Source organism: Neophocaena asiaeorientalis, unplaced genomic scaffold (assembly GCF_003031525.2).
Source record: "Neophocaena asiaeorientalis asiaeorientalis breed wild unplaced genomic scaffold, Neophocaena_asiaeorientalis_V1.1 scaffold129, whole genome shotgun sequence".
NCBI lineage: Eukaryota > Metazoa > Chordata > Mammalia > Artiodactyla > Phocoenidae > Neophocaena > Neophocaena asiaeorientalis.
In genome coordinates, this window is record NW_020172446.1 from 1,813,496 (window position 1) to 1,828,174 (window position 14,679).

Genomic DNA, 14,679 nt, shown 5'->3' on the forward strand with positions numbered 1-14,679 from the left:
CAAGGAAGAGTAGCCCCCGCTCACAGCAACTAGAGAATGCCCGCGCGCAGCAACGAAGACGCAATGCAGCCAAAACTAAATAAATAAAATTTTAAAAAGTGGTTTTCCTGATAAATCTGTGTATCAGACCAGTATCAAAATAGTTTTGGTCACACTTATTGTTTACCTAGCATTTAAAGTACTACAGCTAGGCTAAGTAGCTGTCAGATGCTTACATTAAATCTCAAAAAGTAATGCTTCAGTCATTTCCCCCCAGAATACAACCCTTTACTATAACTAATTAAAATTATATATTCCAAATAAGTGTAACTCTTCCTAAAAATTTTGCCGTACGCGGGCCTCTCACTGTTGCGGCCTCGCCCGTTGCGGAGCACCGGCTCCGAACACGCAGGCTCCGCGGCATGTGGGATCTTCCCGGACCGGGGCATGAACCCGCGTCCCCTGCATCGGCAGGCGGACTCTCAGCCACTGCGCCACCAGGGAAGCCCTTCCTCATATATTTTTAAAATTTATTTTATTAATTTATTTATTTTTGGCTGCGTTGTGTCTTTGCTGCGCGCACGGGCTTTTCTCCGGTTGCGGTGAGCGGGGGCTACTCTTTGTTGAGGTGTGCAGGCTTCTCATTGCAGTGGCTTCTCTTGTTGCGGAGCATGGGCTCTAGGCACACAGGCTTCAGTGGTTGTGGCTCGCGAGCTCTAGAGCACAGGCTCAGTAGTTGCGGCACACGGGCTCAACTGCTCCGCGGCACGTGGGATATTCCCGGACCAGGGCTCGTACCGTGTCCCCTGCATTCGCAGGCAGATTCCCAACCACTGCGCCACCAGAGAAGCCCATTTCTCATACTTTTAAATGTGGGAAAAAAATCACGTATATAAACTTGGCCTAAAGTTTTCGGTACCATCCTCTTTAAGAAAAATGTCTTCCTCAAAAACGAAGGCTTTCTCTTGTGTCAGGTTTCTCCCTATCTAAAAACTCTCACATATACACTCTAACCAATTCTATTATTTGCTTTCAATTCATCAGAATATGGCTCGTAATTTTTCTAACAAATTTTTAAGTCTTTTATGTATTTCAAAATAAGTAATACTGTTAACCTTTTAGCTTAAATGTCCTAAGGCTGACAATATATCTCACATATGTATAGCACTTCAATTCAGATGTTTTACAGACTACTGATTATATGTAATTGCTCCCTATATTCAAAACTAAAACCAAAACAAAGAATTTTTGTTTAAAAAAATTTTTTTTATCCATCAGTTTTTTAAGTGGGACATCTACTCACTTTCCCTACCTTGCTCCAAATGCATCAACAAGAATCATATTCCTGAACTTTGTCAAGAAGTCCATGCAAAACACAGATTGATACATGTGCTGTTATAAATTAAAACTAAAATTCACAACTGCAAACCAAAAAGTAAACTGTGTCTGGCTAAGCTTACTTCTAAATTCTGATTCTAAAGGAAGATTTCTACAATAGCAGGTGAACAGAGGTTTCTATGAACAGCAAAGAACACTACAGAAGAGGGTAAAAATGTGTTCACTTCCTTCGTTAGGAGTGCATCACAGTGACCTGGAGGGGCTACTCTAGAATGAAACGGGGTTTAGAATAGAAAGCTTCAAAACAGCAAAGTCAGGTCATTAACTAATGTACTTTTAAAACAAACGGTCCAGTCCTCCCCAGCCCACTTTCTTATTTTAGTCCTACCAATTGAGTCATGTAACTTGAACAATATCAAGAAGTCCCTGCTGTTCTGTCCCCAAGTCAGTAAACAGAAGACATGTCTCCTTTATTACATCTTCAAAAAGTGAAATCTAAGAATCTCTGCGGGGGAGGGGGGGTCTCACGTGTGCCCGTCATTTTTAAATTAATTACCAAGTAGTTATGAAATAATGTTTTAAAAGATGGGGGAAACTAGTTAGGATAATAATAATTCTCTCAACTTAAGGACCCTCCCCATTTAAGTATTCATTCATTGAGCACTTGTATAACTTGAAGTTGACAGTAAATTTTTGAGGAAACATCAAGTGTACCTGGAGTTATTCCAATGCAAAGAGCAAATACCGCTTAAAATGCTCTGTGCCTTACAGTCAATGCCTAGAGCGAGGGAACACCGCGAGCGCAAAAACATGCAGACACCTGACCTTGCCCACAAGTCGAACAGTTCTGCACCCCTCCCCCTAGCTTCCCCGGGAGCCAGTTCACGCCATCCCAATTGGTCAGTCTGCCTGTTCCAGCACCTGCCTGGCAGAGACAAGGGAATCTCCACGGAAGACGAAAGGGTCTGAGAGGAGGCGGCCTCGGAAACGCGGAGGCCCGGGAGGAGAGCATTCCAAGAGAAAAAGGAGAGGACCTTCGGAGGGATGAGGCCGGGCGGTCAGAGGCTAATGGCGACACGGCTTCAGGGTGATGACGGGGGGACAGAGGACGGGAGGGCTCAGGAGGGCCCAGCTGAGGTGAGAGATCGAGGGCCGCCTGCGGGCAGCTGAAAGGGAAGAGCGGAGGGGCTGGGAGGCCTGGGGGCGCGGAGGTAGGGCAGTGGGGCGGCAGGGGCTGCGGTGGCCGCGGCCAGTCCCGGCCAGCCCGGGCGCGCGGACTCACGTTCTCCCACCAGAAGGATCCGCACGTCTTTCTTCATGTCTGCGGCTCGCAGGGGCCGGCCTCGGCCCGCACGCATGGAGCGGACTCCTCTCGCCCGGAGCGCCCAGCCCGCGGCGCCGCTCTCCCCACGCTGCCGGCGCCGCCTGCCAGCCTCTCCCGCCGCCCCGCCCGAACCTCGGCCTCCCGGGCCCGCCGCACCACCTCCTCAGCAGCTACCCTGCTCAAGAGCCGGGACAGCGCCTGCTCCGCCTCCTCCGGCTCCGCGAGTCGCGGCGGCGGCGGCGGCGGGGCGACGGGGCGCCGCGAGGGACAAGCGCTTTCGGAACGCGAACGCTCTCTGTCCCGGACCTACGCCCCCGCCGTCAGGTTCGCCGCAGAGCATCGAGCGGGAGTCTCGCCCGCTCTCCTCCCGGAACAGCGGCCAGGGATACGCTTTGGGCCGGGAATTTGAGTGGCAGGGTCGCTAGTCTGACCCCATTTCTTTTACGAAATAGCGGCAGGAGAAGTTTTTCGTCCAAGGTCGTATAGCTAGACCTTGGCGGTGTGACTCAGGGCAAGAATATTCTTACCGGACTGACTATAAACTCCAGAAGAGCAGCGACGTGTCCACCTGGTTTTCAGAAGTATTCCCCACCTTATTGGACAAAGCCCTTAGAAAGCGCTTGATTGAGTAAAGGATGACTACCTCCCAGAATCGAGTCCTTTCCACTACCAAAGCCCACCACCCTATCTGCTTTTTATCTGTGATGCTTATAAAATACGATTCTAAATAATGAGATTAGTTTCTACACTATCTGTGTAAACAGATTCATTTCTTTGTAACCAAACCAAGTGATTTTCCTCTCTCTGTGTGGTTTACTTTAGGCAGGGTCTGCTGGTACATCTCTTTACATAGGTTTGCCCAGCGCAGTGCCGGACACATAGGTGGCACAGAATAATAACCTTGTACTAATTTTTCTAACATTGTCTTAATTTCCTCCTGACTCTCTCCATCCGGAGGAATTTGTTGCTATATCTCTCTATATATGCTTATATGTTTGAACAGTGCTTGGCAGACAGTGGGAGATAGATGGACAGATGGTTGGAGAGAGAGAGAGAATAAAGGAGGAAACACTATCTGTGCATAATGTGCCTTTTTTCTATCTTAAGTACTACAAAATGAATTTTTTGTAAGGGAATAAAAGGCACATGTGTATAATACCAATCCCCTTTTCTCCTAGGAGAAGCCTTGTGGTCTGGTGCAGCATTTAACAGCTGCTGACAAACTACATTAGTTTGAATCCAGAGCCCATCACCTGATAGTTATGTGATCCTGAGTAAGTTCTTTTACTTCTCCAAGCCCGCCCCTTCTTCTGTAACATGGCAATAATGATAATAATACCTGCCTTCTTAGGTGGTTGTGAAGAATATATAATACATGTCAAGCATTTGTCAGAGGCACAGCACTTGCTCTACTGATCTCAGCTGTCATTACTGTTGTAGAGCTCACTGAAAAGTTGAAATCCACAGGTTTTGAAGCAAATTCATTGTTATGTTTATAACAGTATTTCACCATCTAAACTATATGATACCTGTAAGGAGTATAAGGGTGGAAGCCCTTCCAAAAAACACTCTCTCTGTGATATAAGGAGGAAGACAGGAAAGACACACTCCCTGCTCACTGGGAGATAATGAAGTCATATTCCAGGATGGAGGCAAATAAGATGAACTTCAGAAGGCTTGATGGCCTGATCTTTCAGGGGAAAGTATTCCTCAGAATTTTAGTATTACAAAATGTTTGCGTTGGAAAGACCCTTATAGAGCACCTATTCTAATCCCATTATTCTATAGGTAAGACAAACAACGTCCAGAGAGATACCATAACTTGCCAAAAGGCATGACAGCTGAGACTGAGCCTGGGCTCTGCCATCCTGAGCATATGATGCTAGGCAAGTCACATGACCTCTCTGTGCCTCAGTTTCCTCTCAACCAAAGACTATCATCTTTTCCCAGCCTTCTACCTCACAGAGTAGTTTGGAGGATCCCATGAAACAATGTCTGTGAAAAAGGCTTTTTCTTTAAAAAAATAAATTGCACAAATATCAGATCACAAAGGACGAAGACCCTTTACAGAGGAGCAAGTTCTCTAGGGCACAGCTCCCTCCGAGCAAGACTTTGTAGAGAATCTTGACCCTGGGAGCCCTGCATCAGCATCGCCAGTGGATGCCGGTGTTAATTCTGTGGACATCAGGAGCGTTAGAAGAGACAAGGCCTTCGTGACGTTGCACATGCATGCTGGGTAGAGGCTTTGCAGGGGGAATCTCTGGAAGGCAGAGGGCTAGGAAGAAGAGTTTATTTAGGGGGAACATTGCAAAGATAATACTCCAAACTCTTTTGTAGAAAAAACTTACTTAAAAATCCAGACCCAAGGGCTGCAGAAAGGAGTCACCCAGCAAGCACTTACAGCCAGCGATGACTAACAGTTTGGTACAGAAGAAGACCAAAACTAAAGTGGGAGTGGGGAGCCGGACAAGCCAGAGTGTGCCTCACAGGCAATGTATCAATAAGTTTCTTTTTACAGCCCCTTCCCATCTCCCAATCAGCTATACTTCTGAAGCTCTGGCCTCCTGTCTTGCCTTGAGCTCTATGCCCCTCTCTTACGTTAACAGACATCCATCAGGGGTCACTCTGAAGTTCTCTTGGAGACAGCATAGCTCAGTGATTAAAAGCAGTGACTTTGGGGCCTTCCCTGGTGGTCCAGTGAGTAAGACTCCACGCTCCCAAAGCAGGGGGCCTGGGATCAATCCCTGGTTGGGGAGCTGGATCCCGCATGCCTGCCGCAACTAAGAGTCCACAATGCCTCAACTAAGACCCGGTGCAGCCTAAATCAATAAATTAATTAATTAAATAAAAGCAGGGACTCTGGAGTCTGCCTGCCTAAGTCTGAACCTCAGCTTTACCAATTACTAGCTGTGCATCACCAGGCAAATTTCTTAACTTCTCTAAGCCTCATCTGCCAAATGGGAATAACACCTCATGGGATTGTTATGAAGATTAAACGAGTTAATATAATAGGAAAATGCTTTGAATAGTGCCTGGTACATGGTCTGTAATATACAAACGTTGGATAAATAAAATAAACTGTGAGAGAAGTGACTTTTGTACATCTTTCTGAGCCAGAAGATAGAGCCACACAATGACACACACGCCAGCAACACAGAAGCCAGAGAATGGAGTTGTTGGCAGTGGAATTTACTGTTGGGATATTACAGATAGATGACTGTATGTATATTAAGTACATTGGATAAAGCCAAGAGGACAGATTAGTATCTAGAAAGCCCTGATGGAATTTCCGTCTAGAATGCTGGGAAGGAGCTCTACCTTTGCAAGACAAACTTCATGGCTTCTCAATTGTGAAGGGGACACTGGGGGTCTGAACAAAGTACCTTTGCCAGGATTTAAGAGGATCCATCTTTCACACCTATCAAAGAAGGAACTTGCAACACAGCCTCTCTCTGAGTCTTAGGACAGTGGAACACCCCAGGGCTGGTGGGCAGGCCTGCTGGGGAGAAGATATACTGTGTGTTAAATGACTGACATTGGGTGGAACAAGAGGCTTGTCTCTGACTGGTGAGTTAGACACAGTCCTGGGCAGGAGTCCAAATTAGATGGGTTGGCATTGGTCCCACTCTTCAGACCCATCTATCTTTGGTCTCTCAAATTAAACCCAAAGTGGCATCCATCTTCACTCTGGTCTCCCATTCCTTCCAGGAAGACTTCCTCCTTTTCCTGCCGAGCCTGATCTAGTGGAGAAGAAAAGTCCAATGCTTTGGTACAGAGTAAATCTTTTTTTTTTTTTTTTTTTTTTTTTTTTTGTGGTACGCGGGCCTCTCACTGTTGTGGCCTCTCCCGTTGCGGAGCACGGGCTCCGGACGCGTAGGCTCAGCGGCCATGGCTCACGGGCGCATCCGCTCCGTGGCATGTGGGATCTTCCCGGACTGGGGCACGAACCCGTGTCCCCTGCATCCGCAGGCGGACTCTCAACCACTGCGCCACCAGGGAAGCCCATAATGTAAATCTTTCTACCTCCTCTCTCCCCACCCCACCCCTAGCCAAAACCAGCCAGACTTGTGTGATTGTGTCCCACTCCTTCCAGTAATCTGCTCTCCCTGTCTGGCTGTGTTCACAGACAACCTCCCAGGCAACACAATGCCTTAACCCAGCAAAACTGAAAATATCCCCAGAAAGCTCCTAGGAAAATGACCATGATTTTAGCCTGAGTGGCCTTCCAGTACCTGCTTCTACAATTAGTGAGTCAGCTTTGGTCTGATCAAAATTCATTGTGCACATGTTGCCACGTTAGACACAGTGACAGTGAAAGACTCCAGTCCTCTTGGTGGAAACCAGATCCACTCTGGGTAAACAGTTTTCAACTCTGGACAAGGGGGGTTGGGGGGACACTCCAGGCAAAGCAAACCGGAATTGAAAAAGTACATAGTGTGACACAAAGCAGGGAGGCTGGGGTGGAGGGTGTATGTCGGGGGCTGACAGCAAATGGGGGCTAGAGGTAGGTAAGAGCAGAAACAGGAAGCAGAACTTCCTGTTGTAGGTGGGGAGCACTGGGGAGTTTTAAGCAGGGGAGTGACATGATCTGACTTCCATTTTGGAAAGTTCACATTAGCAGACTGAGAATGGATGGGAAGGGGGCTTCTGACTAGAGATAGAGGAGCTCGCATTAAAATGATCCGGGAGAGGGCTTCCCTGGTGGCACAGTGGTTAAGAATCCACCTGCCAATGCAGGGGACACAGGTTTGAGCCCTGGTCCGGGGAGATCCCACATGCCGCGGAGCAGGTGGGCCTGTGCACCACAACTACTGATCCTGCACTTTAGAGCCACGAGCCACAACTACTGAAGCCCACGCACCCAGAGCCCATGCTCCGCAACAGGAGACGCCACCGCAATGAGAAGCCCGCGCACCGCAATGAAGAGTAGCCCCCACTCGCCGCAACTAGAGAAAGCCCATGCACAGCAATGAAGATCCAACTCAGACAAAAATAAATAAATGAAAATAACCTGGGAGAGATGTGATGGGAGTCTGAACCAGAGAGCAGATGCAGAGGGAAGGGGGGGGCAGATTTGAAATGATTTGAGAAAGCAGAATCGAGGGTCAGAACTTGGTGACTAATTGTACAGAAAGTGGTATCAGAAAAGCTCCTATGGTAACTCCAAGACATTGTGTCCTGGAGATTGTCACTGACCAAAGCCATAAGTTTTTCTCCCCCAGGGTGTATTTATTTTGAAGAATAAAGGTGAAACAATTTCCCTTCACACGGAAGGAAGACACAGTCTTCCATATTGCACCAGACCAATCTCTTAGAATCACGTTTCGCAAAGTGGTGGAATAAGAGGTGTAAAAGTTGTGCAGGGACGTCAGAAACAGTGACTCTTGTGGACAGAAAGGTTTCCTTTTTCTATTTCCTTTCCATCCTGATTAAGTCAAGGTGAAATCCTCAGTAAATCTTAAATACCTGATAATCTTCTTTTGAGCCAGAGAGAGAAAGAAAGAGGGAGAGGGCAAGCCCACTTCAGGTTCAGAAACTTAGACAGACAATGGTACCAAGCTAGTCATTGTTTTGTTTTTCTTGAAACATACATTTAGGCTTATCCCTCTAATTAAGATACATGATTCTGGTTTTCATTTATATAAATATTTTAAAGTTTCCTTTTGAAATACATGTACCTAAAAGGGGAGATGTGAGTTGATTTAGGAAAAATATTAAGTAAAACATGGTACACGAGATGGAAATTCCCTGCTGGTCCAGTGGTTAGGACTCCGCACTTCCACTGCAGGGGGCCCGGGTTCGATCCCTTGTCCGGGAACTAAGATCCCACAAGCCAGGCTGCCCTGCCAAAAAAAAAAAAAAAAAGTACAGGGGATATGCAGATGTAACAAGAATCATGGCACATGAAAGGCTGAAGCTTAAGAAACCCTGTCCTTAAAAAACCTATGGCTGTAAAAAGAAACGAAATTGAGCTATTTGTAATGAGGTGGATAGACCTAGAGTCTGTCATACAGAGTGAAGTAAGTCAGAAAGAAAAAGACAAATACCGTATGCTAACACATATATATGGAATTTAAGGGAAAAAAATGTCATGAAGAACCTAGGGGTAAGACAGGAATAAAGACACAGACCTACTGGAGAACGGACTTGAGGATATGGGGAGGGGGAAGGATGAGCTGTGACAGGGCGAGAGAGAGGCATGGACATATATACACTAATAAACGTAAGGTAGATAGCTAGTGGGAAGCAGCCACATGGCACAGGGATATCAGCTAGGTGCTTTGTGACCGCCTGGAGCGGTGGGATAGGGAGGGTGGGAGGGAGGGAGACGCAAGAGGGAGAGATATGGGAACATATGTATATGTATAACTGATTCACTTTGTTATAAAGCAGAAAGTAACACACCATTGTAAAGCAATTATACCCCAATAAAGATGTTAAAAAAAAAAAAACCCTATGGCTGGTTAGGAAGATAAATCCCAAATCAAAACAAATCTTCAGGGACTTCCCTGGTGGTCCAGTGGGTAGGACTCCACGTTCCCAATGCAGAGCTCCCAGGTTTGATCCCTCGTGCATGCGGCAACTAAGAAGCCCGCATGCCACAGCTGAGACCCGGCACAGTCTAAATAAATATATTTTTTAAATCTTTAGCATAACCTCAGTATGTATAATTAAAGAAGACTGCAGTTGTCTGGAAGGACCCAGTGATTAGGGTTTTGAGCAATTATGAATGAGGATGAATTTGGGGCTAAGGGCTCAGCAAGAGTAGGGGGTGATGGAGCTGAACATATACCAGGGAAGAGTCCCCTTTTCCTGTCAAAATCCCCAAGTGCCCCCCGGGGAAGGGACTTCTCCCTTGAACTGCGCAAGGCAGCCTGAGAGGTCTCCCCAGAGAGCAGCACTGTTTCATTTTGTGGTTTGTTTCTGCAATCAGCTAGGAAGTAAAGTCTTCAAATTAAACTCTTCCGGAAAAAAAAAAAATGTACTTCAGGGAGAAGCAAGGGACAGATAGGTATAACTCTATTAGAGGTTGTTGTGAGCCTTAAGAAGGTGGTGGCTTCCTGCTTAGCAGGTGGTTCTTCCAGGAACCCAAAGCCCTAGACTCCAAAAATGGGTACAACCACTTAGATGTTTGAGAGAAACATCTCCAGATGGGGTGAGCGGCTGCCCCAGGAGCCCCTGATGGGACGTCTGGCTTGGTCCACGGTGGATGACTTCGTCCCACACACGGTGTAGACCCCAGTGAGAGGTACCTTCATCCACTGGCATTTCAGCTTCAGTTCTTCTCCTTGGGAGCATTTTCTGTTTTGTTTGAGTGAAGGGTGCTATTTTCCACAGTGTACTGGAAGGGATATGCTGACAGAAAACGTGAGACAAAAGCAAGGAAGCCAGAAATGATAACCTTTGTTCCCCACCTCTATGATTCTTGTGCTTTGGCTGCAGCTTGGGGAAATCACGTGGCCAGCCAATAAACCCCACGCGGACAGAGGCCCCATTATCCAAACCACCTGAAAGGATGGTATTTAATCAAAGGACCTAAGAAGCTAAAACCCTGGCCTCTAAATTCTTGGCACTTTCAAAAGGCAAACATCAAGGTGACTCTGGGTGAGAAGATAAAGGCTCCATAATGCACAAAGTGAGAACAGAGAGCCTTTTAATGGTCACCTGGCACAGAGAGGCCCTGTCCCTGCTTAGGCAACTCAAGGCCACTACGCTGAGAACTGCCACCAACAACAAGAAAAAAAGAGCACCTTGTGGCTTTAGAGCTGTGTCCTATCAAAGTGGATGCCCAGGTTCTGGTCTCAACTGGGACCTTATCAGAGGGTATTAAGGTTAAGAGACTTGACAGTGGGAACACTGGGCCAGCTCCCAGCTCTGCCACGCTCAGCTGACTGGCCCTGCACAAAGCCCTCAACCGGTCCAGGACCCCCACCCTTCCCTCGTATGTTAACAGAAAGATAATAACACTCATCACGCAGGGTGGTCATGAGGCTCAGAGAGTAAATGAGTAGATCACAGGGGAAGACTTCTGCTTGCTCCTGTTTTCGAGGATCCCTATGGAAATTAGATGTGAATCTACAGATGTTAGAGATCAAGGTGTGTGATATGAAAATATAGTTATGTCATTTTTGCTGTGGTTATAATCACCCTGGCATTCTTCCAGTGTCCTCATCTATTACATCAATTCTTTCAGCAACCCTTTGAGGAAGGTAAGGAAGGGCGAATAATAATTATTTCCATTTTACAGGGGAAAGAGAGGCAAAGAAGTGAAATGCACCGTCAAAGATTGTCTGGCTGGTTTGTGTGGCAAGGCTTTCTGCTCAACCCCATCCAACAGAGCTGGAGTTCCACCTCTCCAATAGGTGCTAATAGAGCCTGACAGCCTACAGATGAATCGTAAGGAGAAGAAAGGGAGGGGAAGGCTGTAGATCAGGAGACTTCAGAGACATATCAACTGTTGATAGGTATGAGGGTTCTTCCTGTGCGTGATGAAGATGTTCTAAAATTAGATTATGGTGATGGTTTCACAACTCTGTAAACATACTAAAACACATTGATTTGTACACTTTAAATAGGTGAATTTTATAGTATGTAAACTATATCTCAACAAAGCCGTTAAGAAAAAGATATATCAGGGTTTTTTAGGGTTTATGCTAGGGATGCATGTTTGGGTGCTAAAACTCTAAAGAAATGCAAGTAAGTGATTACTGTAAAAGTCAGGATGCCTTTCAGGTGGACGGAGGGTTTTGTGATTGGAATGGGGCACACGAAAGAGCTTCTGGGGTGGGCAGCAAGGTTTTCTTTCTTTTTTTTTTTTTATAAATTTATTTATTTATTTATTTTTGGGCTGCATTGGGTCTTTGTTGCTGTGTGTGGGCTTTCTCTAGTTGCGGCGAGCGGGGGCTACTCTTTGTTGCGGTGCGCGGGCTTCTCATTGCGGTGGCTTCTCTTGTGGAGCACGGGCTCTAGGCATGCGGGCTTCAGTAGTTGTGGCACGTGGACTCAGTAGTTGTGGCTCATGGGCTCTAGAGCGCAGGCTCAGTAGTTGTGGCGCACGGGCTTAGTTGCTCTGAGGCATGTGGGATCTTCCCAGACCAGGACTCGAACCTGTATTCCCTGCATTGGCAGGCGGATTCTCAACCACTGGGCAACCAGGGAAGCCCAAGGCTTTATTTCTTGACCTGAAAGGTAGTTACAAGTGTGTTTAATAATAATAATTATTATTATTCCTTACACTGCACATGTGTTTTGTGTAGTTTTCTCTGTCCATTCTGTTAATATAATTAAATGATTCTAAAAAATAGGGGAAATCAAGTATGAGATGATACCATGTGCCAGCCAGACTGTAAGGACCACCCCACCTCCTGGTATTCATGCCCTTGTAATAAATTTATTTATTTATTTATTTTTGGGCTGCATTGGGTCTTTGTTGCTGTGTGTGGGCTTTCTCTAGTTGCGGCGAGCGGGGGCTACTCTTTGTTGCGGTGCGCGGGCTTCTCATTGCGGTGGCTTCTCTTGTGGAGCACGGGCTCTAGGCATGCGGGCTTCAGTAGTTGTGGCACGTGGACTCAGTAGTTGTGGCTCATGGGCTCTAGAGCGCAGGCTCAGTAGTTGTGGCGCACGGGCTTAGTTGCTCTGAGGCATGTGGGATCTTCCCAGACCAGGACTCGAACCTGTATTCCCTGCATTGGCAGGCGGATTCTCAACCACTGGGCAACCAGGGAAGCCCAAGGCTTTATTTCTTGACCTGAAAGGTAGTTACAAGTGTGTTTAATAATAATAATTATTATTATTCCTTACACTGCACATGTGTTTTGTGTAGTTTTCTCTGTCCATTCTGTTAATATAATTAAATGATTCTAAAAAATAGGGGAAATCAAGTATGAGATGATACCATGTGCCAGCCAGACTGTAAGGACCACCCCACCTCCTGGTATTCATGCCCTTGTGAACCCCACCCCCTTAAATGTGGGCGGGACCTGTGACTTACTTCTAACCAATAGAATAAGGCAAAGGCGATGGCATACGTGTGATTATATGTCCCTGTGGTTACATTATATAAGATTTAATGTCCACCTTGCTAGGAAACTTAATCTCCCTTGTTGGCTTTGAAGAAGTAAGCAGCCATGTTGCAGAGGCCCACCAAGTAAGGAACTGAGGGGGGTCCTCAGTCTGACAACTCACAAGGAACTGAATCCTGCCGACAACCACGTGAGCTTGGAAGCAGATCCTTCCCCAGTGGAGCCTCAGATGTCACCCGGCCCCAGTTCACACCCTGACTGCAGCTTGTGAGACTCCAAAACAGAGGCCTCAGCTAAGCTGTATCCTGACTCCTGGCCCACAGAAGCTGCGAGAGAATAAATATGTGTTGTTTGAAACCACTGAATGTGTGATAATGGTATTACACAGCAATTGATACCATGCCCCTTGCGTGTGTGTAGGGGGGGTCCCCTAAAATCAATCTCATTTTCAGTGATGCACTAGAAGGACTCACAGAACTCAGCAAAGCTGTTATACTTACGGTTACAGGTGGTTACAGTGAAAGGATACAGGTTAAAACCAGCAACAGAAAAAGGCACATAGGGCAGGGGCCAAGAGAGCCCACTCACTCCTCTCTCAGTGGAGTTATGGGGACAATGTTTAATTCTCCCAGGATGACGTATGACAACACCCACGGAATACTGCCAACCAGGGAAGCACATTCAAGTCTTGGTGCCCAAGGCTTTGACTGGCGGTCGGTCATGTAGGCAGACTCACTGCCCAAGTGGCTGACCTTAGTTTCCAGCCCTTCCAGAAATCAAGCTGATACTGTGTGGCCCAAGGCCCTCAGATAAATACACTCTTATCAGGCAGGATATTCCAAGGGCTTAGATACTATCTCCCACTCAAGAGCCTGTCCTTTCTTGTAACCGGACTGTGCAGGGTTTGAACAATGCAAGCCTGCTGGGTTAAACATTTACTTTGCATCCCTTAACTTTGGAAGCGGAATGTTAACTTAAGTCAACTTGACTCCCTGCTTGAAGGCAGAGAGACCAGGAAATCAACATGTTTTAACACCCAGGGAATGTTTATATGTTTATTTGCCTTATAGTCAGAGAGCTTCCAGGGAATAAGCCATACAGCCAGAGGCAGGGTGCAGAGGAAAGGCAACAGAGACTGGGCACTCATAGAGGAGCGTCACCTGATCAGCCACAGAATAGAAGGCAAGCTTTCCCTCCTCAAGGTCCAGCCAGATGCCCACCACACTAGGTCTGTTTGAGCCAAGGACAGTTTTCTTGACCATGTCCCATGCAGAGAGCTGGCTAGTCCCTTTCCACTCTACACACCAGAAGTCCCTGGTCCTTCCCAGGATCTGGTCACGCCTCATCCCCCGGGAAGCCACCCCAACTGCCCAGTGGCTACATCGCTGAGTGTCCACTTCCCAGTACTGCTGCCCAGAAGAGAGAGCCTGGGAACATAAGGCCTGGCAGGAGGCAAACCTCTCATGACTCCAGGGATAGGGCTGTGGGCGGTGAGATACAGTGATCCTTGGACACCTCCAGGCTACAGGAGAGGCTCCCTAGGTCAAAGGTTGGATTGATGACCCCTGGGGAAAAAAACCAGAACAGGACTAGCCACCTCTGATGGTTCATGCTAAGAGGTCTTCAAATAGCAAAAAGCAGCTTTGTGTCTTTGAGTGTGAAAAAGTTTTACACATACTGGCATTAAAACTGGTGCATCAAGGGACTTTCCTGGTGGCAAAGTGGTTAAGAATCTGCCTGCCAATGCAGGGAACACAGGTTCAAGCCCTGGTCCGGGAAGATCCCACATGCTATGGAGAAACTAAGCCCGTGCGCCACAACTACTGAAGCCTCTGCGCCACAATTACTGAAGCCCGTGCGCCTAGAGCCCGTGCTCCGCAACGAGAGAAGCTACTGCAATGAGAAGCCCGTGCACTGCAACGAACAGCAGCCCCCGCTCGCCGCAACTAGAGAAAGCCCGCGTGTAGTAATGAATATCCAACACAGCAAAAAAAAAAAAAAAAAAAAAAAAAAATT

The 14,679-nt window shown here is 47.0% G+C and overlaps 2 protein-coding genes across 7 annotated transcripts in view; both read right to left on the reverse strand.

The window, feature by feature from the left end:
- RHOT1 (ras homolog family member T1) overlaps window positions 1-2,853 on the reverse strand; it is a 55,505-nt gene extending 52,652 nt beyond the window's left edge. For 4 of the 6 annotated variants that reach the window (XM_024734891.1, XM_024734911.1, XM_024734884.1 and 1 more), the window contains exon 1: window positions 2,600-2,852. In XM_024734891.1, the coding sequence (XP_024590659.1) occupies window positions 2,600-2,675 (76 nt within the window). In that variant the 5' untranslated portion in view covers window positions 2,676-2,852. Of the gene's footprint in view, window positions 1-2,599 lie in introns of all 6 variants that reach the window. The other 2 variants (XM_024734901.1, XM_024734930.1) reach the window with 2 other exon arrangements.
- Window positions 2,854-12,305: 9,452 nt separating this feature from the next.
- RNF135 (ring finger protein 135) overlaps window positions 12,306-14,679 on the reverse strand; it is an 18,810-nt gene continuing 16,436 nt past the window's right edge. The window contains 3 exon segments of the mRNA XM_024736011.1: window positions 12,306-13,769; window positions 13,772-14,166; window positions 14,168-14,284. Coding sequence (XP_024591779.1) covers window positions 13,711-13,769; window positions 13,772-14,166; window positions 14,168-14,284 — 571 coding nt within the window. The 3' untranslated portion in view covers window positions 12,306-13,710.